The sequence below is a fragment of the Boleophthalmus pectinirostris genome, unplaced genomic scaffold (assembly GCF_026225935.1).
Source record: "Boleophthalmus pectinirostris isolate CB_2022bp ecotype Guang Dong unplaced genomic scaffold, ASM2622593v1 HiC_scaffold_19, whole genome shotgun sequence".
Classification (NCBI taxonomy): domain Eukaryota; kingdom Metazoa; phylum Chordata; class Actinopteri; order Gobiiformes; family Gobiidae; genus Boleophthalmus; species Boleophthalmus pectinirostris.
In genome coordinates this window covers 18303416-18323176 of record NW_026571140.1, presented here as the reverse complement: position 1 = coordinate 18323176, position 19761 = coordinate 18303416, and the positions used below count along the sequence as shown (strand labels likewise).

Below are 19761 nucleotides of genomic sequence, written 5' to 3'. Positions count from 1 at the left end.
GGTGTGCCCATGGGATATGAAAAGTGACAAACAGTTACAAAGGCGCTCTTTAGACACTGCATGCCGGACAACTTAAAAACGTGTCTTCAAAGGTCTACACAAGGATATAAAGATACTGCATACTTGGACACTACAGTGGAAAATTGTTGAGTTAAATAATTTTCTAATATATGTCCAACTGGAGTACTTCATTTTGAAGGTATTTAACTATTATCGCCTACATTATAAATGTAAGCTTACCAGACTTTAAACACATCACCTTTAGCTTGCCCACATGGAGCTGTGCTCTTGAAATTAGATTTGAATGGTTCTTTAAAGGCACATTAACAAGGAATCGCATTCGTTTTACAATTACAAAGCAGTCTGCAGTGGTCCCACTTGACTTTTATTGTCTAAACAAATCTGATACAAACTTGTGGTTTTGACCTTTGTTGTTGCATTAGGGACAGAGCTCTGAAAAGCACAGAAGAGATCAGTTAGCAAGGGCTATACAAAAACAAGCATTTGTTCAGCATTGTGCACAGCAGGGGATTTTAATAGGCTTTAAATAAATTCAGGGGTAATCTTGTGGTCTTTTAAAGAATCTTCCATGGTCACCACAAAAATCCTTGGTCCCATGTGTATTGCTTAGTTTGGTAGTATATTTAGCGGCAAACCACATAACCATAAGACAAAATGATAATGCACTCAATGCACCTATTATTCATTCAGTCCCTACACTGGGGAGTGAATACTGGCTAAGCTTCTTTAGCCTCAGCTTCCTTGGGGCTGACTGAAAGAGACATGGCTGCCAATCTGTGGTAATGTCCAATCCATCCATTCGTCAATAATCTTACCAACTACACATACATTTATGAAGATCTTGCTCATACACTCAACAGCTGCCACTGCTGATCTACAAACGCCCTATCACACATATACTAAATATCACCATTTAAAAATATATAATAATAAATGAATACAGTCACATCAGCGAAATTCTTTATTTTAATATTTGTAAATATGTCATACTTCTCCATAGATACTGTAGGTGTCACTCACTCTGGACGTCACATGGGTATTGTACACAATATTGTCTGTAAACATAGTCCAGGAAAGCCAAGTGGTAATTGGTCACAGTTCTTAATTGATGAAATAGCCAGGAGTTACACAGGAGAATCTTATACTTCTTATACATCAAACACTATGTGATACCAATAAACAGCTACGCCTAAAATACTTTACATTCACGTCTTGATATAAACAATTTGATAAATAGCCTGTATGTTTAGATATAACAAAAGAATATATTTATAGATTCTTATATAGTCCACATATATTAGTTTACTTCTCTGTGGCTTATTTCCTTCAAATAGGGGTTTAAATTTATCTTTTTACAATAAATACATTTTGTAAAAAAAAAAAAAAAAAAAAAGAGAAATACCTTCTCTCACATACCAGGACTTGGGATGTTAATAACATAAGAACCAGATTTGACTTTGACATTTTGACAATACTCTCCATACACTAGACAGAATACACACATTCTTCCACACAAACATGTAAAGGCTAAAATCAGTTCACAACAGTAGCAACAGTCATTTATTGGCAATTGCCAAAAGAGCTAATAATGTCTAACTGTAATCTAGATTACTTTCCAGAAAAGAAGCCCTCCTTGGTTATTTTAAAGCTTGTAGATGTAATTCCCTTTTAACATATTGTGGCAGACTAGAACCTTTCCTCCTCCCCTGGTCTTGACCCCTTGTTTTAAGATTTGAATGACATGGACAGGGTCAAAACAAACTCAAGAGGATGGCTGCCAGTTAAACTTGATACAGTATGTTTCTGTTAGAACAAGAGCTTTTAAATGTTATATTACTGGAGTGTATCATGAAATACATCTCACACCAGCATCATTCAGGGGAAAATGTCTTGAAAAACAAAATATCCTAAAACTTTATGTGACCATTGTCTTGTTCCAACAAGAAACATACCCAGGTAAACATGGCACTTTTTTTCTTCAACTGTCTGCCATACACTCCTGTGAAAAGCAACAGATAACAGTCTACACACTGAATTTAGTGGGTTCCTGAGTCAACACTTTAAACTGTCTCTCCTTTTTGTACAGTAAAATATGAAGTGTCTTGGTTGATAAGGCACTAACACAGATGAGAAATTCTGCCAATACAGGCAAGAACAAGAACATCATAATACACTGTAGCATAATAAATAAATAATACAACTTCCAAAACATTATGTAATATAACTATGTGCACTCTCACCCTGTATTATAATAATAATAAAAAATAAAAATACTTGAATAAAAAAATGTGTACAAAAAAAAGTCATGTCTGCAGATACAATCAAAACATTTCTCTATGTGCTGCCCCATTTGTGTGCTTTGTGTAAGAGCTAGAATGAGTACACATGATGTAGTATAATTAGTATTATAGTACTTTTCCAACCTCAGGCAGCATGGGCGGATCCTAAGTCTTGTTTTATACCTGGACCTTTAAATGGCTAACCAATGCTTCAGCTAAAGGGAAAGTGGGAAAAAAATGAATCACAGTTATTCAAATTTTGTATGTTTTTTAAAAGATAAATATAAAACAGCTACTTACTCTAAACTGGCGTATGTCCCCCTCTGCAACTTTGTGGTAATCTTGCTCTGGTGTGATGCAATAGGCTATTCGCTACAAGAAACAAAGCAAGATGTCAATATCCATTTTCTTCTAGGAATCGTCAGAACAAACACGCAACAATATCAATTCAAGACTGATGGTACAATTTGATAGACTTCTGTATCTGGATTAAAACCATTCATATAATAACCACAAACAGGAGCAACAAAACTGTTTAGACAACACTATGACTGGGTACCTTCAAACAGTAAGTGAGGTAACAAAAAAGTTTCCACTGGTACTAGGGATGGAACAAGATCTCATACCATAAAATGTGTTTGAAGCTGGCTTAGACAAAAAGTAGGGATAACAGTGGTGAGTCATGTTTTGACAGTGCTACAATGACAGTAAAAATATAAACTGTCTGGCCAAAATAGTGCAAAATGTATTTATTATAATTTATGTCAAAACGTTATCTTGTTTTGTTCTTGTGGATCATGTGTTGTGGGAATTGTGTGTCCTCGCATCCCTAACTGGTACTGATTAAATCTTGCTACTAAATTTAAAAACACGCATGCAAAGAACCATGCGTGGACTGAAAGATAAGTCATACTTGGACATTGCAGGGGAAAATTTGCTCACTCTGTTAACCCTTTTTCTAACATAAATCTCCAATACCAAAATGTGGTTCAACTCAAAGCAGGTACAGATCAGTAAATACAGTGAGCAAAGTAATAAAAAGTAAAAAATATGAGTGGAAATATCTGTTTTAAAAGTTGTTTTGGATTGGTCTAATACAAGGTTCACTCTAAAATTTTAAAACTAACACAACAAAATTACTTTTTAACTTGTACATATAAATTCAATAAATAATTGACTATGAATGGCCGATTCTTGGTTTTGCTAGTGTTCTCCAGGAAGTGTGATGAATGAGAAATCCTTTACACAACAGGAAAGGTTCTGTGTACACTGGAGTGAAGCTGGCAAGACTACCGATGACAGATTCAAATAGCTGTAAAATGCTTTGATGATGAGGGTCAATAAATCCTCATTGGCTTGATGCAATCGCTGTGCTCTCTCTGCACTTGTGTCATCAGCTTACAGCAGGAATGTACACTGATAAATGATAGTTATAAATTATATATTTAAAAAAAAAAAAACAGCATGGTAGTGTATCTCATATCGCAACATCTAAGAATGGTTATGCAATGTCTTATTTGGAGTGTGTGAGATCCTGTTGTATTCATATTGCACACGAACAGGCTAAGTAGACCCTTTAGCATCTAAATGACTGAAATTTCCTTTTTTCACACAGGTTTTGATACTGACCTCTTTGAAACTTCCTTGTAGACTACAGAATTTATATATGGCGTAAACAGGAACAAAAAGCATGGAGGACATGGCGATGGCCCAGCCCATGACGTTAGACCAGTGAGGGAAGACATACTCATCATACTTGAGGCTTGTTGCTGTAACGGTGCTGGCTATCACAACAAACTGTGGAGAAAAAATTAAATATGGTCTGTGTGAATTTGTGTTTCAGCTCAAGGAAATATAAAAATGACAGTTTGTTAAGAAAAGCAAATAACTGAGAAAGACAAACAGATACATAGAAAGTCCGGCCAATGGCAGAACACATGCTCTGAATTACAAATCTCATCAAAAACATTATTCATCAAGGGACTTTGCCTGAGGATATGTATACACTCAAATCAAACAATTCACTCAGACTCTAACCCGATCCACCTGTTCTTGACACAGCTCACATTTGGCCTTTATGATTGGAGCCACTGCAGGCCCATGTAAAAGGCCATTCAACAGAAATTTGCCTGACTTGTGACAAATGCCAAAGAGGAGAAAGGATACCAAGGGTGACAGTCCTCATGCAGACTAAAAAGGAGTATTAAAAATCTGTAGTTTTCAGGAAATATTTTACTGTCAATACAAAATACTAACAGGTGCGCTACGCAACTTTGTCTCATGGATCTGATGGAACATTCTGGCTTCTCCCAGAATGTTCCACTATATATGGCAGTAAAATTAACTATTCAACATGTATTCAATTAATGTGTGTTGTTAAATAATACATACTGTTGTACTAAAAGTAATGTTCTACTGAAAATAATTTTCCATTCATTTTTTTTACATAAAAACATAATGAAGTGTCTTTTTATTTATTAAAACTTTGTTAGAATAAAATGTTATTTTCCACACTAAATATATTGCTGCAGTTAAATGATGTGTGATATTGCTAATTCAAAGGTCATATGTCGGACAAGCACAGCACTTTCTTCTGAGACACAAAAGCTTGTCGGTGCCCATTTACATACCGAAACAAATGTTGGCACTGTGTCCATTTATAATTGTTTGATCTTTTTGTCTCATGAACAATTATCTCTGATTACAGCTGTTAATTTGCACTATTTGGATGATGGCGCAGACAGCCCTGTGAATGACAGGAAGCACATGATCTCTCCACCCTCCGCTGGACAACAGTTGACACAGCTATGCTCTTCCGCTAGCACACGTGGACTGACCCCACTCAAACCACACGGAACTTGTTTGAGGTGCTAAAATGATATAAGTGTTCTTCATAAGTTCATAGAAGTTCCAGTGGATGTCACTAATTAAAATTTTGACAGCGTAATAACATTTTTTTAATTTCACATCTTTGTTTTAGTTTAAGAGTGCCACCGCAATTCATTTGCTAGCCAATATACAAGGACATACAGTGACTTTCATATTATTTTGTAATCTGTTGAATAACAGATGGAAAAAGTAGAGTTAAGTAATATAATTTTATAAGATCCTATACTTGCATATATGATTTATAGATGGATATATTTTTATGGAACATTATGCATATCATGAAGATCCAGTAATCTACATGCTTTTAAAAATGTAGCATATCTTCTGTCATAACATTTCATAAGATTTGAGCTTTATTGTGTTCCTCTCACCAGCAGGAAAGCAGGGCTAACATATTTCCAGCATAGTCTCCAGTATAGGCCTGGCTTAAAGCCCATCATTTGCTCAATATCATCACTGAACCGGTCCACACCTGTAGGTAGATACAGAACAAATGTTACATCACACATGTTCAGGACAATACATTTCGTTGTATATATACCCACTGGGAGACATAGTAAAACAATGACTGACTACACCCCTGTCCACCTATGTGCTTGGTGATTGTATCAAAAGTACCATGGTGATGTCTGTAAAGATTATCCTCTGTCTATAATAAATATACCTCCTCCTCTGTTTAGTATTGTGAGTGTGATTGTGAGTGTCTTACCATAAAACCATGACACTCCGATAGCCTCAATCAGCACACCAAACAGTATGGATGTCCCAGCTGCGTACTTATCTAGCAGAGTCAACACATAGATTCCACCCTGCACCAGGGGCACAGACAGATAATTCAGTGTGTGTGCTGTGCTAATCTTCAGGTGTCTGCTATAGTGTGATACGTGAAGAGAATGTTATTCAAACATTGCAAGTAAAAACACTTGTAGATCCAGCAGCGAAAAATAACTATACATAAAGCAAACTTTTTTTATATTACTTAGTTAATATAGAGTTAATAACCTATACTATTTAATAGGCCATAAATTACATTATGATAAGTTATTTGCTATTTGAATGTTCCTTTGATAAAATCTTGTGACAAATGTTCCCAGTATCATGAGATACTGGTTTGCTGCTCTGTACACAAGTGTCAACTACCCAAATTAAAGCAGAATTTTAACAGTATTTACTAAAGTTATTCAAAGGACATGTTTTATCTGAAACCACGCTCTGAATGCATGTTTGCTCATATAAATTATATTTTCAAATCAATTGTGAAGTAGACGCATTAACCCAAGTTAAATGTAGATGTGAATGGAGTGAAATAAAGTTTAGTACTGACATTTGTTATACAGCACAAAGCAATAAGAAAGGTCCCAAATGCTGTAGCAAAGGTGAATGCCTTCCTATTCCTCTTGAGAATCTTAAAGTCATCGGTCAGACCTGTGATGACGGCCTCCATGCCACCCATCTAGAAACGAAGCACAGATACAACACTAGCAATGTTAGGCTGGTGAGGTGAATGCCGACTCATTATGTGTAATCAGGTAAACTTACAGCACTGTCAAGGCCCAAAGTCAGCAACATGATGAAGAAGACTATGGCCCAAAATGTCGAGCCAGGCAGTGTGGATATTGCTTCTGGGTAGATGATGAATACCAAACCTGCCCCTGGAATAATAAAAAAAAAAAAAAAAAAAAAACATTCATATTAGTTTTAGTTTCATTTTACCACATTTTTTTTAAAACTTTCAAGCATTTATCTGAACAGGGGCTAAAGGCTGCCACACACTACAGGAGAATTTGCCTGATTTTGGCCGCACGATTTCCTTCTCCACGAGTTCGGGGAGCTGTGACCCGACATTGTGCCTTCGTGAAGCCACTGAGCTCCTCGTGTGTGTGATATCAGTGTGACTCTGATCTATTCTGTCAGATCGTAATCACTAAACATCAGCAACGCTAAGATAACAGTCAATAAAACAGAGCGTCAGGGGCAGAGGAGTGACGGACACAGAGGCACAACATACAAACTCGGGATATAGTGAAAATAATGAGAAGACTTTACTCAACACTCCTAAAGTGGTAAATTTAAAGTGCTCCACAAATAAGGACATCCAGTCCACAAAACTGTGCTATTAATCCAGTCTGAAGCATTCTTTGAAAGTAAAAAGATCAGAGTAGTTCCTCACGTGTGTCTGTTTACATCCACACAGTGCACAGATCAAGGTAAAACTGCAGATTAGCAATAGTGACTCTACTTCCTGACTATACTTAAAAAATCATGCATCTGAAGTATTGCACCACATTTCACAAAAAATAATAACACAGTTTTGTATTGTATCTGAACTAGAAATGCAATGCTTTTAAAAGTCTCAAAGTGAGTGGGTTTACTGTAGACAGGAAACAGCTAACACGATCACGCTCACAACTGCGACCTGTGGTCTGCAGCCGTATCCTGCTGCAGTCTTTGGGATTGGAGATTTTAAGTCTCCTCGTGTCTGTGATGTGCACCTTTTGTTGCATGTTTAAAAATCGTTTAAGACAGAAAAGTCCTGTAGTGTGTGGCATATCATTTGGCGTATTTCTCATTACACAGTTCTCTGGCTCATTCTCAAAACACTTGACACAGCTCTCATTCAGAAACACACTTGATTAGTGAATTCAAGTTTTTTCAATACCACAGACCTGTTGTCACGTGGTAAAGAATGCTGATCCAGTCTCCATTACTTTTAATATAGAAACTCAAACATGACATCAAAAAGCAAATATTTGTGAGCACCAAAAATCTATCAGCAAAGGATTTCACACAAGTCAGAATACAGAAACATCCAACTTTAACATCCTACTTGAATTTCCAGAACACATACATTTTGTGTGAGTTGTTTTGCAAATGTCAAATGAAAAAGGCTGTAAGAACATCTTCAAAAGAGACTTTCTACTGTCCAGACTTTCTTACCTTCAGTAGCTACATCTTCTATATTCACTCCATGTTTGTGAGCCATGTAGCCCAGTACTGAGAAAATAGCGAACCCAGAGAAGAAACTGGTAACACAGTTCACAGTGCTGTGCTCGTCAGAAGGGCATCCCTGAAAACAGTACAATGAAAGAGTAAGAAATAGTAATAAAATATTTGAAAGAAGCAATATTAATATATGTGTGTACATTATGTTGTTGTTGCTAGGTTTCTAACTATGAAGCTGATATCATGAAAGGAAACCAGACAAATTGGACAAGACCATAGCATTTGAGAAACCAATCAGCCAAACAAATGTCCTGGCAAAAGCGTTATGATTTATAAACCTTAGTTGCAGCAAAATATGTTTTGTCCGTGGGGTATAATGTATTAAAATAAATAATTGACTTGACTGATGTTTTGCCGACAGCATTTTCTTATAACTGAGGCACTGCAACCAATTATGTGGAAAAAAGATAAGCCGACCTCAATTCAATGTCTGCTTTCTGTGAGGCAGAACAGCACCAAATAGTCAACACATTGCCTTTGGCCATGACTTTTCCAGTGTTTCTAGTTGTTATTATGGTGTATGGCTGTACACTATGGTAAGATTAGATTAGTTTGCTTTTGGATTATCATGTGTATATACTTTTTTACAGTCATAGTCTCACCTGTAGCAGTTATTGTCAAATTTGTTGTAACTCGCAAATGCAATGAGCACGCCAAATCCTGCTCCTAAGGAGTAGAAGATCTGGGTAGCAGCATCTATCCATACCTAAAAAAAAAAAAAAAAAAAAGCAGAAGATGCAACTTAACAATTAAAATAAGTGCTTGTTTTTAAAATATAATACGCAAACATATTAATTAATTACACAAGAATGTTTCTAGTATGTATCTGGTATAAGCTTTTGTTATTATTCAACCACGACGACTCAATTTGCATGCATTGCTTAAAGTTTAATTTTGTCTTTCCATAATTGCTTGTTAATGTTCAAAGGGGTAAACTTTTCCTTTTCCCCTTACAAATACATGGTGCACTTTGAGTCAAGATTATATCAGTGAAATGTATACACAGAACAGTTCCTGGATTCAGTATGTTTTCTCCACCCCGTGAATCAGTCACCAGGCATGTAGAAAGCTTTGCTGACATAAACACTACGAAGGGGCAGTAGGAACTGTATCTCGTACTAAGAAAACTACTTTGAATGTTAACTAAGTACCACTATTACCAACCTCTAAGTTGTTGAGTCTTTTAAAGTCAATGTGGAGATAGGCTCTTATTCCATCCATAGAGCCTGGTAGAGTGACCCCACGGATCAGCAGCACAAACAGCACCACATAGGGCATAGTGGCAGTAATGTATACCACCTAGAAGAAGGAAAAGAGAAAAAGTAAACTACAAAAACTTAAATGTTTGCATGACAGCTGGTTTTGCAATAGGAAAAAAAAAACACACTTGTTTTGATTTGTGGGGGGAAAGACTTAAGAAGGTCATACCTTCCCTGATGACTTGACGCCTTTCCACAGACTGAAGAACAGAATGAAAAGTACTGAAATGAGACACAAGGACAGATCCCATCGAGGCATGCCCAGGTCATGGATCCCTCTGCTCTCATGGAGGTGCAACACACCCCGTCTGCACAGGAGAAAAACATTAAATCATTCCCTGCTCATGTGGACTGTTTTTACCAAATATCTATTATTTTTAGTTCATTTCAATAAATTACACATGTTTGTATGTATCCGCATATTATTCTTTAATTTCAAAGCTAAACATTAAACCAAACAGTCATGTGTCTGAGAATTCATGAAAGCATTTGTTCAGAATTCACAATGAATTATCATTCATGTTTCTTTTATAATTTGATATCAAACTCTAAGCAATATTGTCGATCTCTAGCTTAGAATTTAGTAAAGAGTTATATGAGTTGAGTCAAAAAGGCTAAGTTCTCAATTTACCAGTCAATGACTCATATGGTCTGTTGTCATGGCCCATACTTTTCATGACTAAAAAGAAAAGAAAAGTCACCCAAAAGGAGCTCAGTGTATAGTTGTTGCTCCGCTACATCTAGAGCACTCAGTAGAGGTGACTTGCACATCTGTTCTGGTTATGGACATCCTATTGTGTTGTGCTATTGGCAAACAGTTAAAATATTCTCAGTTACATATGTTTGGATGTAACTGAGGTCCAGGGACCCAGCCCTAGCTCTGGTTAGACTCAGACTGTACAATTGAAAATGCAATTGTCTGCAGGAACACTAGCAACAACAAGAGTTTAGCCTTATGATGCAAGGGAGTATCACCCATCTCCCGGGGCCCACAGGACAAAAACAGCATCTAATTCTCTTTAGAGGACTATAAATGTGCTCGAAGGCTACAGTCCATGAATGTGTTTTTTACTGATTGTAAACATATTACTGATCTTTTTTTTTTTTTTTTTTTTTACCCTCTCAGGCTCAAATAAATTTTTAGTATCAGGAAAAATCTGATATTTGGGGAAAATTATAATATGGAGTAGTAATATACAATCCTGACTTTTTTATCCTTTGTAAACAAAAAAAGTATTTTGCACTTCTGGCAGGCCGTTTGTGTGTAGCCATTCTTACACAGTCTGCATTGCCCACGTTTATCAGCATGGATGGGAAAAAAGGCTCCTGAGTAAAAAAAGCTAATAAAATATGGATTTACAGTAAGTAGGTAATTGGAATTTAGCTGTTGCAAATCTGCAACGCCTGCCTGGAGAGGGATATATATATATATATATATATATATATATATATATATATATATATATATATATATATATATATATATATATATATATATATATATACACACATATACAGCTCTTTAATAACACAATGTTACTTATAGTTAAATATAAAAGCATCTGGTTGTTCTGTTTGTAACAACTCTATATTTATCAGTGATGCATCATTTTACTTTCTACATATTCATAGAAAGCTGTTTGGGTCTTTACAGACGGCTGGAATACGGCAAACACAGAAGCTCCAGTTCCAGTGACATATTGGAATGCACTTAAACTCTTGGTTGTTATTCCTGGCAGTAGACACAAATCTATGACGTGTGGCTGGTTTGTGGCAGACAGTGTTTATGCCACATGGATGGTCCGGTGAGACAGGCCTATACCATGGGAGGTCTGTGACTGACACAATGCACATTTACCATACTATGATGTGTCTACCTACAGTAATTGTTTAATTAATTTATTTTTTTTCATATTTTCAGACCAGTGTTATTTTCATTAATGCTCTTCCTCCCCTGAGTGCCTTTTTAAGAGGGGTTTACTTACACACACAGCATGTAAAGTGATGAATGGTTTATAAACAGTGAAGTTGGTCTAATACAGTGGGTACTCCTCAAACAACAGATGGAATCATGGAAAGCTCCAGCTCAAGACACTAAAGTACAGTGTCTTCTCTTGTATCTCATCTGATAATGCATTCAAAGACATTAAGACTTGTGGGAGACAGATAGTGACAAGAGGATACAATTTGTTTGGCAAGGGAAATTTAGAGTCTGGACATCTTGAGTTAGTGTTGTGATGCCCCTAGGTCTCCTTGTTCATTTGATAAAGTTGATAAGTAAGTGCGTGCTATAACATCAATCCTTGTCCCTTTGGTCTTGTTACTCTAAACACATTTACTCTTATCATCGCTCAGCAAACTGCCTATATGCCACTTTCCTGAAACTCACTGTTGCCATTAGTTGTCCTTTGTGTACTCAAGGGTGGCATGGTGTTGTGTGCGTAGAGCATCAAAACATTGGACACTAAACTAGCTTGTTTTAAACAAACAAAGAAGTAATTACAGGCATACCAGCCAAATATTTTAATTGATAGCCGTCTCCATTTCATTTAAAAAGTTTTATTTAAAGAAACATTGTCTGCTAAAACTAAATGCAATTTCCTCAGCTGCGTGTGTAATTAGATTTGGTTTAAATGTGCACAATTTATTAAGTCTAGTTAGAGCTTAAGTGGAATCCCTGATGTGAATGACTGTGCGTGTTAGGTAATGTGCAAATGAGACTAACTGATGTCTTCAAAAATAGATAAAAATGAGCTATGGGAATTAGAAGCCAGTACTTAGTCTGTACTGATGAAGAACGGCCTTCTAATGATACATTTTGCCTTTCACATAATGTATTTCCCTCATTATATATCATGTCTGTCTGACTAATATTCCTGTGGTTAGGCCAAGGCCAGTGTGTGTAATCCTCTGTCCCATAAAATCAGAAACAGTTCTCTTTCAACACACTTTATTCGTTCCAGGAGCAGAGTAAAACCTTCAAACCATGAAAGGTCATTAGCTGTGGCCTGTTGGTCAGAGCTGATGAAGTGCACATGCTTCTCTAATGCTGCTTTTTTAAATGGAGAAATGAGAAGTACTATGCCTAGGCCAGTGGCATTACAGAACGGGAGAGAGTATAATGTAAAACATATCCCTATGACAACAATAGATTACAGGTGCTGCATTACAAAAAAATGTTTGCCTGCTTTTCTGTCATGTGGGATTCTCTCTGCCACTATGGACTTGTTTTTTTCCCATTAGAGTTTTACACTTTAAACCTTGCCCCTCGCGTGCAAAGATTTATACAAGAATATGTTTAATGCCGGGCGCCTTCACTGACCCAAACCCCCATGTTTATTTAGGCTTGGCACAAGCACAAAGAGTAGTAGTGGCTTGTGACCCTTGTGGCTGACTTTCAGTTCCAGGGCAATAATCATCATATTATTAATATTTCTGTTCCTTTCATCAGACAATGTGCAAAGATAAAGAGCAGGTTCGAGATTACTTTCACATCCTGAAGCCTGGTGTAATTGTAATTACAGCAAAATGCCCACATCTATTTTTTGGCAGACCTGCCTTTTCTCCTAGTCCTTTCCTCACCTCAATTTCTAATACACATTGTTTCGTGATTTGAATCATAATACTATTGTTTTATTAACACAATGTCAAGTTGTATAAACCATTAAAAGAAAATAAGGTAATGGGTCACGTGTCAAGTGCTGGTCAAACTGTAGCCTTATTTTGGCAATACCTTAAAAACTACAGAATAGGGAGGAAACACGAAATGATATTGATATACCAGACCTACACGATAAACCTTACTTGACTCATGCACAGACATGTAAAAAATAAATGCAATAATCAATAGAGAAAATATAATTGCACAAATAATACAAGAAAAACATAATTATTTATTTAATTATTCATTAAGTATTATTTTCCAATTATTACCAAACTATGCAGTCTTAGCCTGTGGGGTAGACTGGCACTAGTGACAGTCCTCAGTGCAATACTTGATGCTGCAAAATAATACTCTTCAGAATACTCAGAAAGTGTCTCCTGTGTGTGTGTCCTGGAGGCCTTTACACTTAACCCGCTCCTACTCCTCTAACATATTATTCATGTATTTGCAGACATGTTTTAAACCCAAAACAAAACAACAAACATACAAATTATCCTGCTCCAGTTTAGGACTGTTACTGAATGACATAATACGTACAGTTAGCAAAGACTGATAGATTAATACTTTTTACTATTTTGCTTTTGAAAATTAGCTGCCATCAAGTGAGAACACTACTTACTGTAGTAGTACAGTACATTTGCACATAATAGCTGTAGACAGACAGCTCTTGAGCATGTCTGTAAAAAAGGTGCAGCTAGACAGTGTTGATTCAGTGGGTCCATGCTGTGCCTTGGCATTGCTTCACTGCTTGAGAAGGATTTACTGCCCCCAACAGAGGCTCACCCCTTACCAGATTCTGTCTAGAAGGACTCCATTGTTGGACTGTCCATCTTAAATAAGTCCACTTGGAATTAGACCAATATCAACTTCTAGAACCTATATCAGGTTTTAGATAACAGTTCCAGCCTGATTTCACAGTGATAAACTAAAACTTATTTCTAGGATATGGAATGATTTGGCGGAGTAAACGGAAATCAAAAAAGCTCAATATTGTCTGAGAGGCACTGTCAGTAGATTGCGTCTGTGGCACATGTCCCAGGCATTGTCCCTGGTCACTCCAGCAGACTTCCTCTGGGTTGCACCCCCAATGCACACAGAGGCCGGGAAGAGTGAGCTGTCTTTGAAGCATACACAGATGGACTGTTTTTCCTGCATACTTCAAAGAGTGCATTTGAACTTTTTATGTATACACCTTCTACAAGACAAGCAGTGAAGCGTGGATAATTTTAGGAGTCTTCAAATTTACAGCGTCTGCAGTTTACACTTTTCAACAAAGAATCATTCCAGGAACACTTGCATATTTCACCATTTAGACAAAAATACCAAAAATGAAGAACTATTTTTGACGCAAGATTTTCCACAAAATCATAGACAACTATAGGGATCAGGGAACCACATATGCAAATCATGAGCAAATACAACATTGTGATCTACAAAGCCTGTGTTTAGAAATGTCTAAATTAAAACAATGGTGAACACCACAAATGGTTTTGACTAATTTGGACCTCAACTTACTCAAAGAGCAGCCACTCCACACCTATAGACTCAATGACCACCACCAAGCATACAATACTGTAGTACTAGTACATCCATAATCTTGTTGGCTCTATGACATGCTCCAGGAGATGCAGTGCCAACAGAAAGTATTATTGTGATATTTAAGAATGCCTGGAGTACATATTGCTAGTTATTTAATAGCTTTAGGAATCTGAGAATAAATGAAAACTCACTCATAGTACTCCGCTGCTGGGGTGAGCTTGTACTTGGCGTAGGATGTCCCGTTGCCGAGGACAGAGCTACTGATGTCCTGGGGGTCAGTGCAGTTGGGACTGTTCCAGCTGTTACCGCACTTGAGCCAGGGCAGTTCGCTTGTCATGGAGGAGAACAGGTAGTGCAGTGACCAGGCGATGATGACATTGTAGTAGAAGCCCACATACAGAGCTATGAGGATCACTGTGTATCCCACACCTGATGGGCACAATACCAGATATAAGGTTTACAAGTAGGGCTAAATAAATTCTTGGTCAAATAAAGACATGATCTGTGCATCAATTAGTCAATAAAGGGTGCATGGCATGAGCATGGCATTTTCTGTATGATCTGACCCAAAGACACAAGACAAAATAACGACCGTTTATTACAGATAAGTACTAGTAAACTGGTAAATAAGGAAGTTTAACACTTTAACTTTGAAAACTCCAGCTGTCTCTCTCCATCCCCTCTGCTTTCTGCTACCGTCCACATAAACCATTTATAGTTCAAACAAAGTAATCAGCAATCTTTGACACAGTTCTCCATTGAAAATCAACATTTGCAAAAGCTCACACAGAATCCCAAACAGGATTATGATTTTCCTAAACAAGATTTCATCTCAGCAAAATGCAGTTTTACATTCAAAACCAATAAATCATCCCCCAAAAGCAAAATTTACCATGAAAACTCTGAAACTTTGCTCATGTGTTTTTAAGTGCTCTTTCTTTCATTTGACAGTGCAGCTCTAACGCATTAGTCCTGGTTTCAGTGACCACAGAGTATCACTGGCTTAGTGCAGTCTGATGCTGGGGTTCACAGTTTACACATACGCATTTGGGGCTGGAATAGTTTGTTTTGTTTTTTTCAATATATTGTAACATTTTTTGTAAACGGTACAATTGAAACAAATGTATGTATTACTGATATGCACACTGGATTGTGCGGTATTTTATTCAAATACTTGTGATGAATAAAAGTGAAAGATGGAAAGATGTCAGATTAGCAAATACATAAAAAAAAACTTACTGTATGTAATATAGGTGTTCTGGAAATTCAACCAATATTTACACCAACAGTACAAGACATTTACACAAACAGTACACTGGTTATTTGGCCTATATATGCTAAAGTAGGATGCCTCTGTACTCTTGACTCATATGTGAAATCCTAATGAATTTCTGAATGAGAGCTGTGTCAAGTGTTTTGAGAAAGAGCCTTAGAACTGTGTGAGCTAAGAGCTAAGATAAGAAATGTTCCAAATTATTTGATCACCTAAGCCCCTGTTTAGTTAAATTGTTTGAGTCAAATGGTCAAACTAAACCAAGTTTCAAAAAATGTGGTATAAAGATTGAAAAAAAAATCTACTAAACGATGAAGTCTATGGCCCTAGTTACAAGCTGCTGTCAGTGCAATATATCAGTATGTTTTCATGCTACGTTAAGGAAATATTTTAGTTAAATTTAGAAGACAATATTTTTTTTCACAAACCCAAAAGTCATAAAACATCACTCATCTGTCTCTGCATAAAAACCCATTCTGACCACTGCAGCCAATAAAAACAGTATCCACTCCAGTTTCAGCACTTTTGACATTCCACTCACAAAGTTCCTAAACCAAATGCAAAATGGACAAAAACCTCCAATGTAACGGTATATAATTTGACCTTTTTCATCATCTAGCTCATTCTGATACATGTCTCAAATGGATTGATTCAACATTTAATGAACACAAACAGCGCTCTTGTTGAATTGATATTGATTTGACATTTACAATAAAACATGAACGAGGGTGAGGAGTTCAAGAACAAGAGAAGGGAAGCAGAAAAGCCAGAGGTGAAACAAGGGGCTCGCTGTGACAGAAAGATTAGTTTTAAGTGACACCTTGAGGGAAAAAAAGAGGAACCGTGGGCTAAAATGAAAGGCCAGTGCTCAAGCGAGAAGTACAGCAAACGAGAGGTTGTTGGAGATGAGTGAAAGAAAGAGAGGGTGGCTGTTATGTGCACGATCAGCAGGTGGGTGCATGTGTGTGTCTGTGGGGATCTACCTTTGAAAACAGGACAGATCTTCCAAACTGTGGCTGCTCCTTCCCTGTTGAACTGGCCCAGGGCAAGTTCCATATAGAACAATGGCATCCCCGCAATGAACAAAAATAGGACATAAGGGATCAAAAAGGCACCTGAAAGACAAGGAAGTTATAACTTTGTTAGTCAGATGAGGTGAAAGGTCATAAGTGCAACCGGGGGTCACTGATGTCAGGTACACAAACAATGTAATGTAATGTAATAATGTACAGTACAGGTACATGAGTACAATTAAATCATTTTACAAGGTAAAATGTTGTGGTCACATGTCTTACCCTGAACTCATATCACATTACCTTGCATAGAAACAAAATACACAGATATGACTGGACAGTTGAATGTATCTGTATTTCAGATCTGATACACCAGTTTATTAAAGACAGGACACGTTTTTGACATTGCTTACATCTGTACTATATAGTTACATTCATACACTATTAGCTATTCACGCCTGTCGGAGCTGTCAATTTGCCATGAAACAACTTCCGGACATGATCATGTGAAATATCTATTTTGATTTATAATTAAATTGAAAGCGTGGCACGCGGGTTAACTACAGAAACTACAGAAAATGACTGGTGGTAAAACATATTTGATTTTTGCGCCTCCTATGTGCTCTTTAACAACAATACGAACTTTGACCATAATTACAAGTTTGTTCACTCACCTCCTCCATTTTTGTAGCACAAGTAAGGAAATCTCCAAACATTGGCCAAGTCTACTGCAAAACCAATCACTGACAGGAGAAAGTCTATTTTCTTGCCCCATGTTTCTCGGTCATCTTCGGAGGAACCGGGTGGACCTGCCCGGCGTCCAGTGGCGGGCATGATGGACGAGCTGGTGTACTGCACGCCATTCTGGTCCTTGACGAGTATCAGTTCTACCTCCTTCTTCTCCACGTTGCATTGCTTAAGCGGAGCCACTGAAGAGAGCTTGTGTTCTGGCACGACTTGGATATTCATCTTCTCTTGGTGAGAAGTGCGTCGGAGTGCCCACACTGCGTGTTGGCCCCCTGCGGAGGAGCTGATGGTTTGAGCCGCTGCGTCTGAACAAAAAGGACGCCAAGAGTTTGTTTTAAAAAACTAAATAGGCCAGTACTGTCCCCGGGAACTACTGGTCACACATCTGTGCATATTGGTTGTAGAGAAAAGAAGATTAACTGAGGTTTGGAGAGGTTTGGAGGTGTGCGTAAAGTTGTGAGGATTACAGTTACGCACGACAAATCACTGGAACTCCTTGTGATTGTGCATTCATAATAACAAATAAATTAGTGAAAGAAAATAAGTCAAAATGCAAAATCCTATGTGCCATTGAACGGCATAAAGAATGTATAAAAACGACCAGGTGTCTACGTTGTCATTTCAAAAAATCACCAACCGTTACTCTCTCGCGTGTGGCGTTGGTGCTCGTGCTACAGGCAGCTCTCCATGACTTTGTGCCCCTGACGTCCAGAAGACTGTGATGAAAGACTGCCCATTCTAAAGCAACCAAGACTCGCCTCCTTTTAACGGGGACCACATTAAAAAGCGAGCTTTTTAAACCGCCTTTTCCTCTCTCTCTCTCACGTGATCCATCATAATTGAACACTGTCCTCCCAAATGTGATGTACACTTGAGAAGTGGTTTTATTTGGGGCTTCCTCCGATAGCACAAAAAGCAACACTGGTTCCTTACTAAACTATCTGTTCAGTTCAGTGGTACATATGCTGAAAACATGAACTTGTTTGATAAGATAACCTTGGGATGGTAGACTCAAGATACTTGGCACAACCACCTGCACTCATCAAGCCTTTCTTTTTGGACAAGTCCACTTCACTCACATTTTATATCAATAGTTAATTTCTATATAAAACAAAAAACTTTTTAATGTTATAATTTGGAGTTTATCTGTTTCTTCTCTGTACTAAACTGATTGGATTACAGTTTTCTTAGAAGCCGTAAAAGCATTGTGTTCCATGTGTAATCCAATTCCACAGCAGCTTTGGCCAGGGGCAATGATTTCTATTAGATATGGTTGATCACTTCATCCCATTAAAGTCAATGAATGTCTTTTTGGCTCTCTGCTTCTGTTTTTACAAAACCCTAATAGGGCTGGTTTTGTGTGTTTTGTTTGTGAAGATTGAATATCTGCAGTGATGGTAAAGCCACACAGTATGTAGCAAGACATGTCCAGTGTGGCTACTGTGGTTTTCTGGTTCATTAGCCAAAACCCATCATTAATAAACTGCGTAGGTACAATGCAGATCTACAACAGGTTTAAAAGACATCGCTGTATATATTATATATTATGTAAGCATTCCATTTTACCATATCATAAACACTGCTTGTGATCCCAAAATTAAACAAAGAAAGCCAACATTTAACTATAGTATGTCCAACTATGCTTGGGACCTTCCTAAATTGGTCCATGCACTTGAACTCCTTTACAATAAAGCCAGTGTTGTGTGGATTTTCTTAGCCACTTAACTCTCCCCTCATTCCTTCATGACCCTTGACCCACCTGCTATAATAGGTATGCATAACAGATAAAACTTTGTAGTGGTCATTATAATATCAATATCCTAATCTACCTTATTTTTCAGTGGGAAGATTTGAGTTTTGTGTTACCAAGGGCAAAAACTACTTGACCCTGGTAAGATATAAAAAAAATAAAAATCTTTATCAAATTTACATTCTGGTCACTGCTCAGTTTTGTATGTATTGTAGTACCATAGTAATTAGCAGTTGTTAGTAGCTAAAATATTAATAATGTATATTTTTACCCTTTATGGCATCAGTAGAGCTTAATGTGTGTGTTATTCAAGTTACGACTCCC

The 19761-nt window shown here is 37.3% G+C and overlaps 1 protein-coding gene across 1 annotated transcript; it reads right to left on the bottom strand.

Annotated features, from left to right (window-relative positions):
• Positions 1 to 1038: 1038 nt before the first annotated feature.
• slc6a2 (solute carrier family 6 member 2) lies at positions 1039 to 18107 on the bottom strand. The gene is given in 15 exon segments (XM_020941406.2): positions 1039 to 2515; positions 2601 to 2672; positions 3930 to 4097; positions 5561 to 5661; positions 5899 to 5998; positions 6514 to 6642; positions 6729 to 6841; positions 8127 to 8238; positions 8241 to 8256; positions 8795 to 8898; positions 9357 to 9491; positions 9621 to 9759; positions 14846 to 15083; positions 16911 to 17042; positions 17615 to 18107. Coding segments are annotated over 15 exon segments (1878 nt in total). The 5' UTR covers positions 17910 to 18107; the 3' UTR covers positions 1039 to 2491.
• Between the last annotated feature and the right edge of the window lie 1654 nt (positions 18108 to 19761).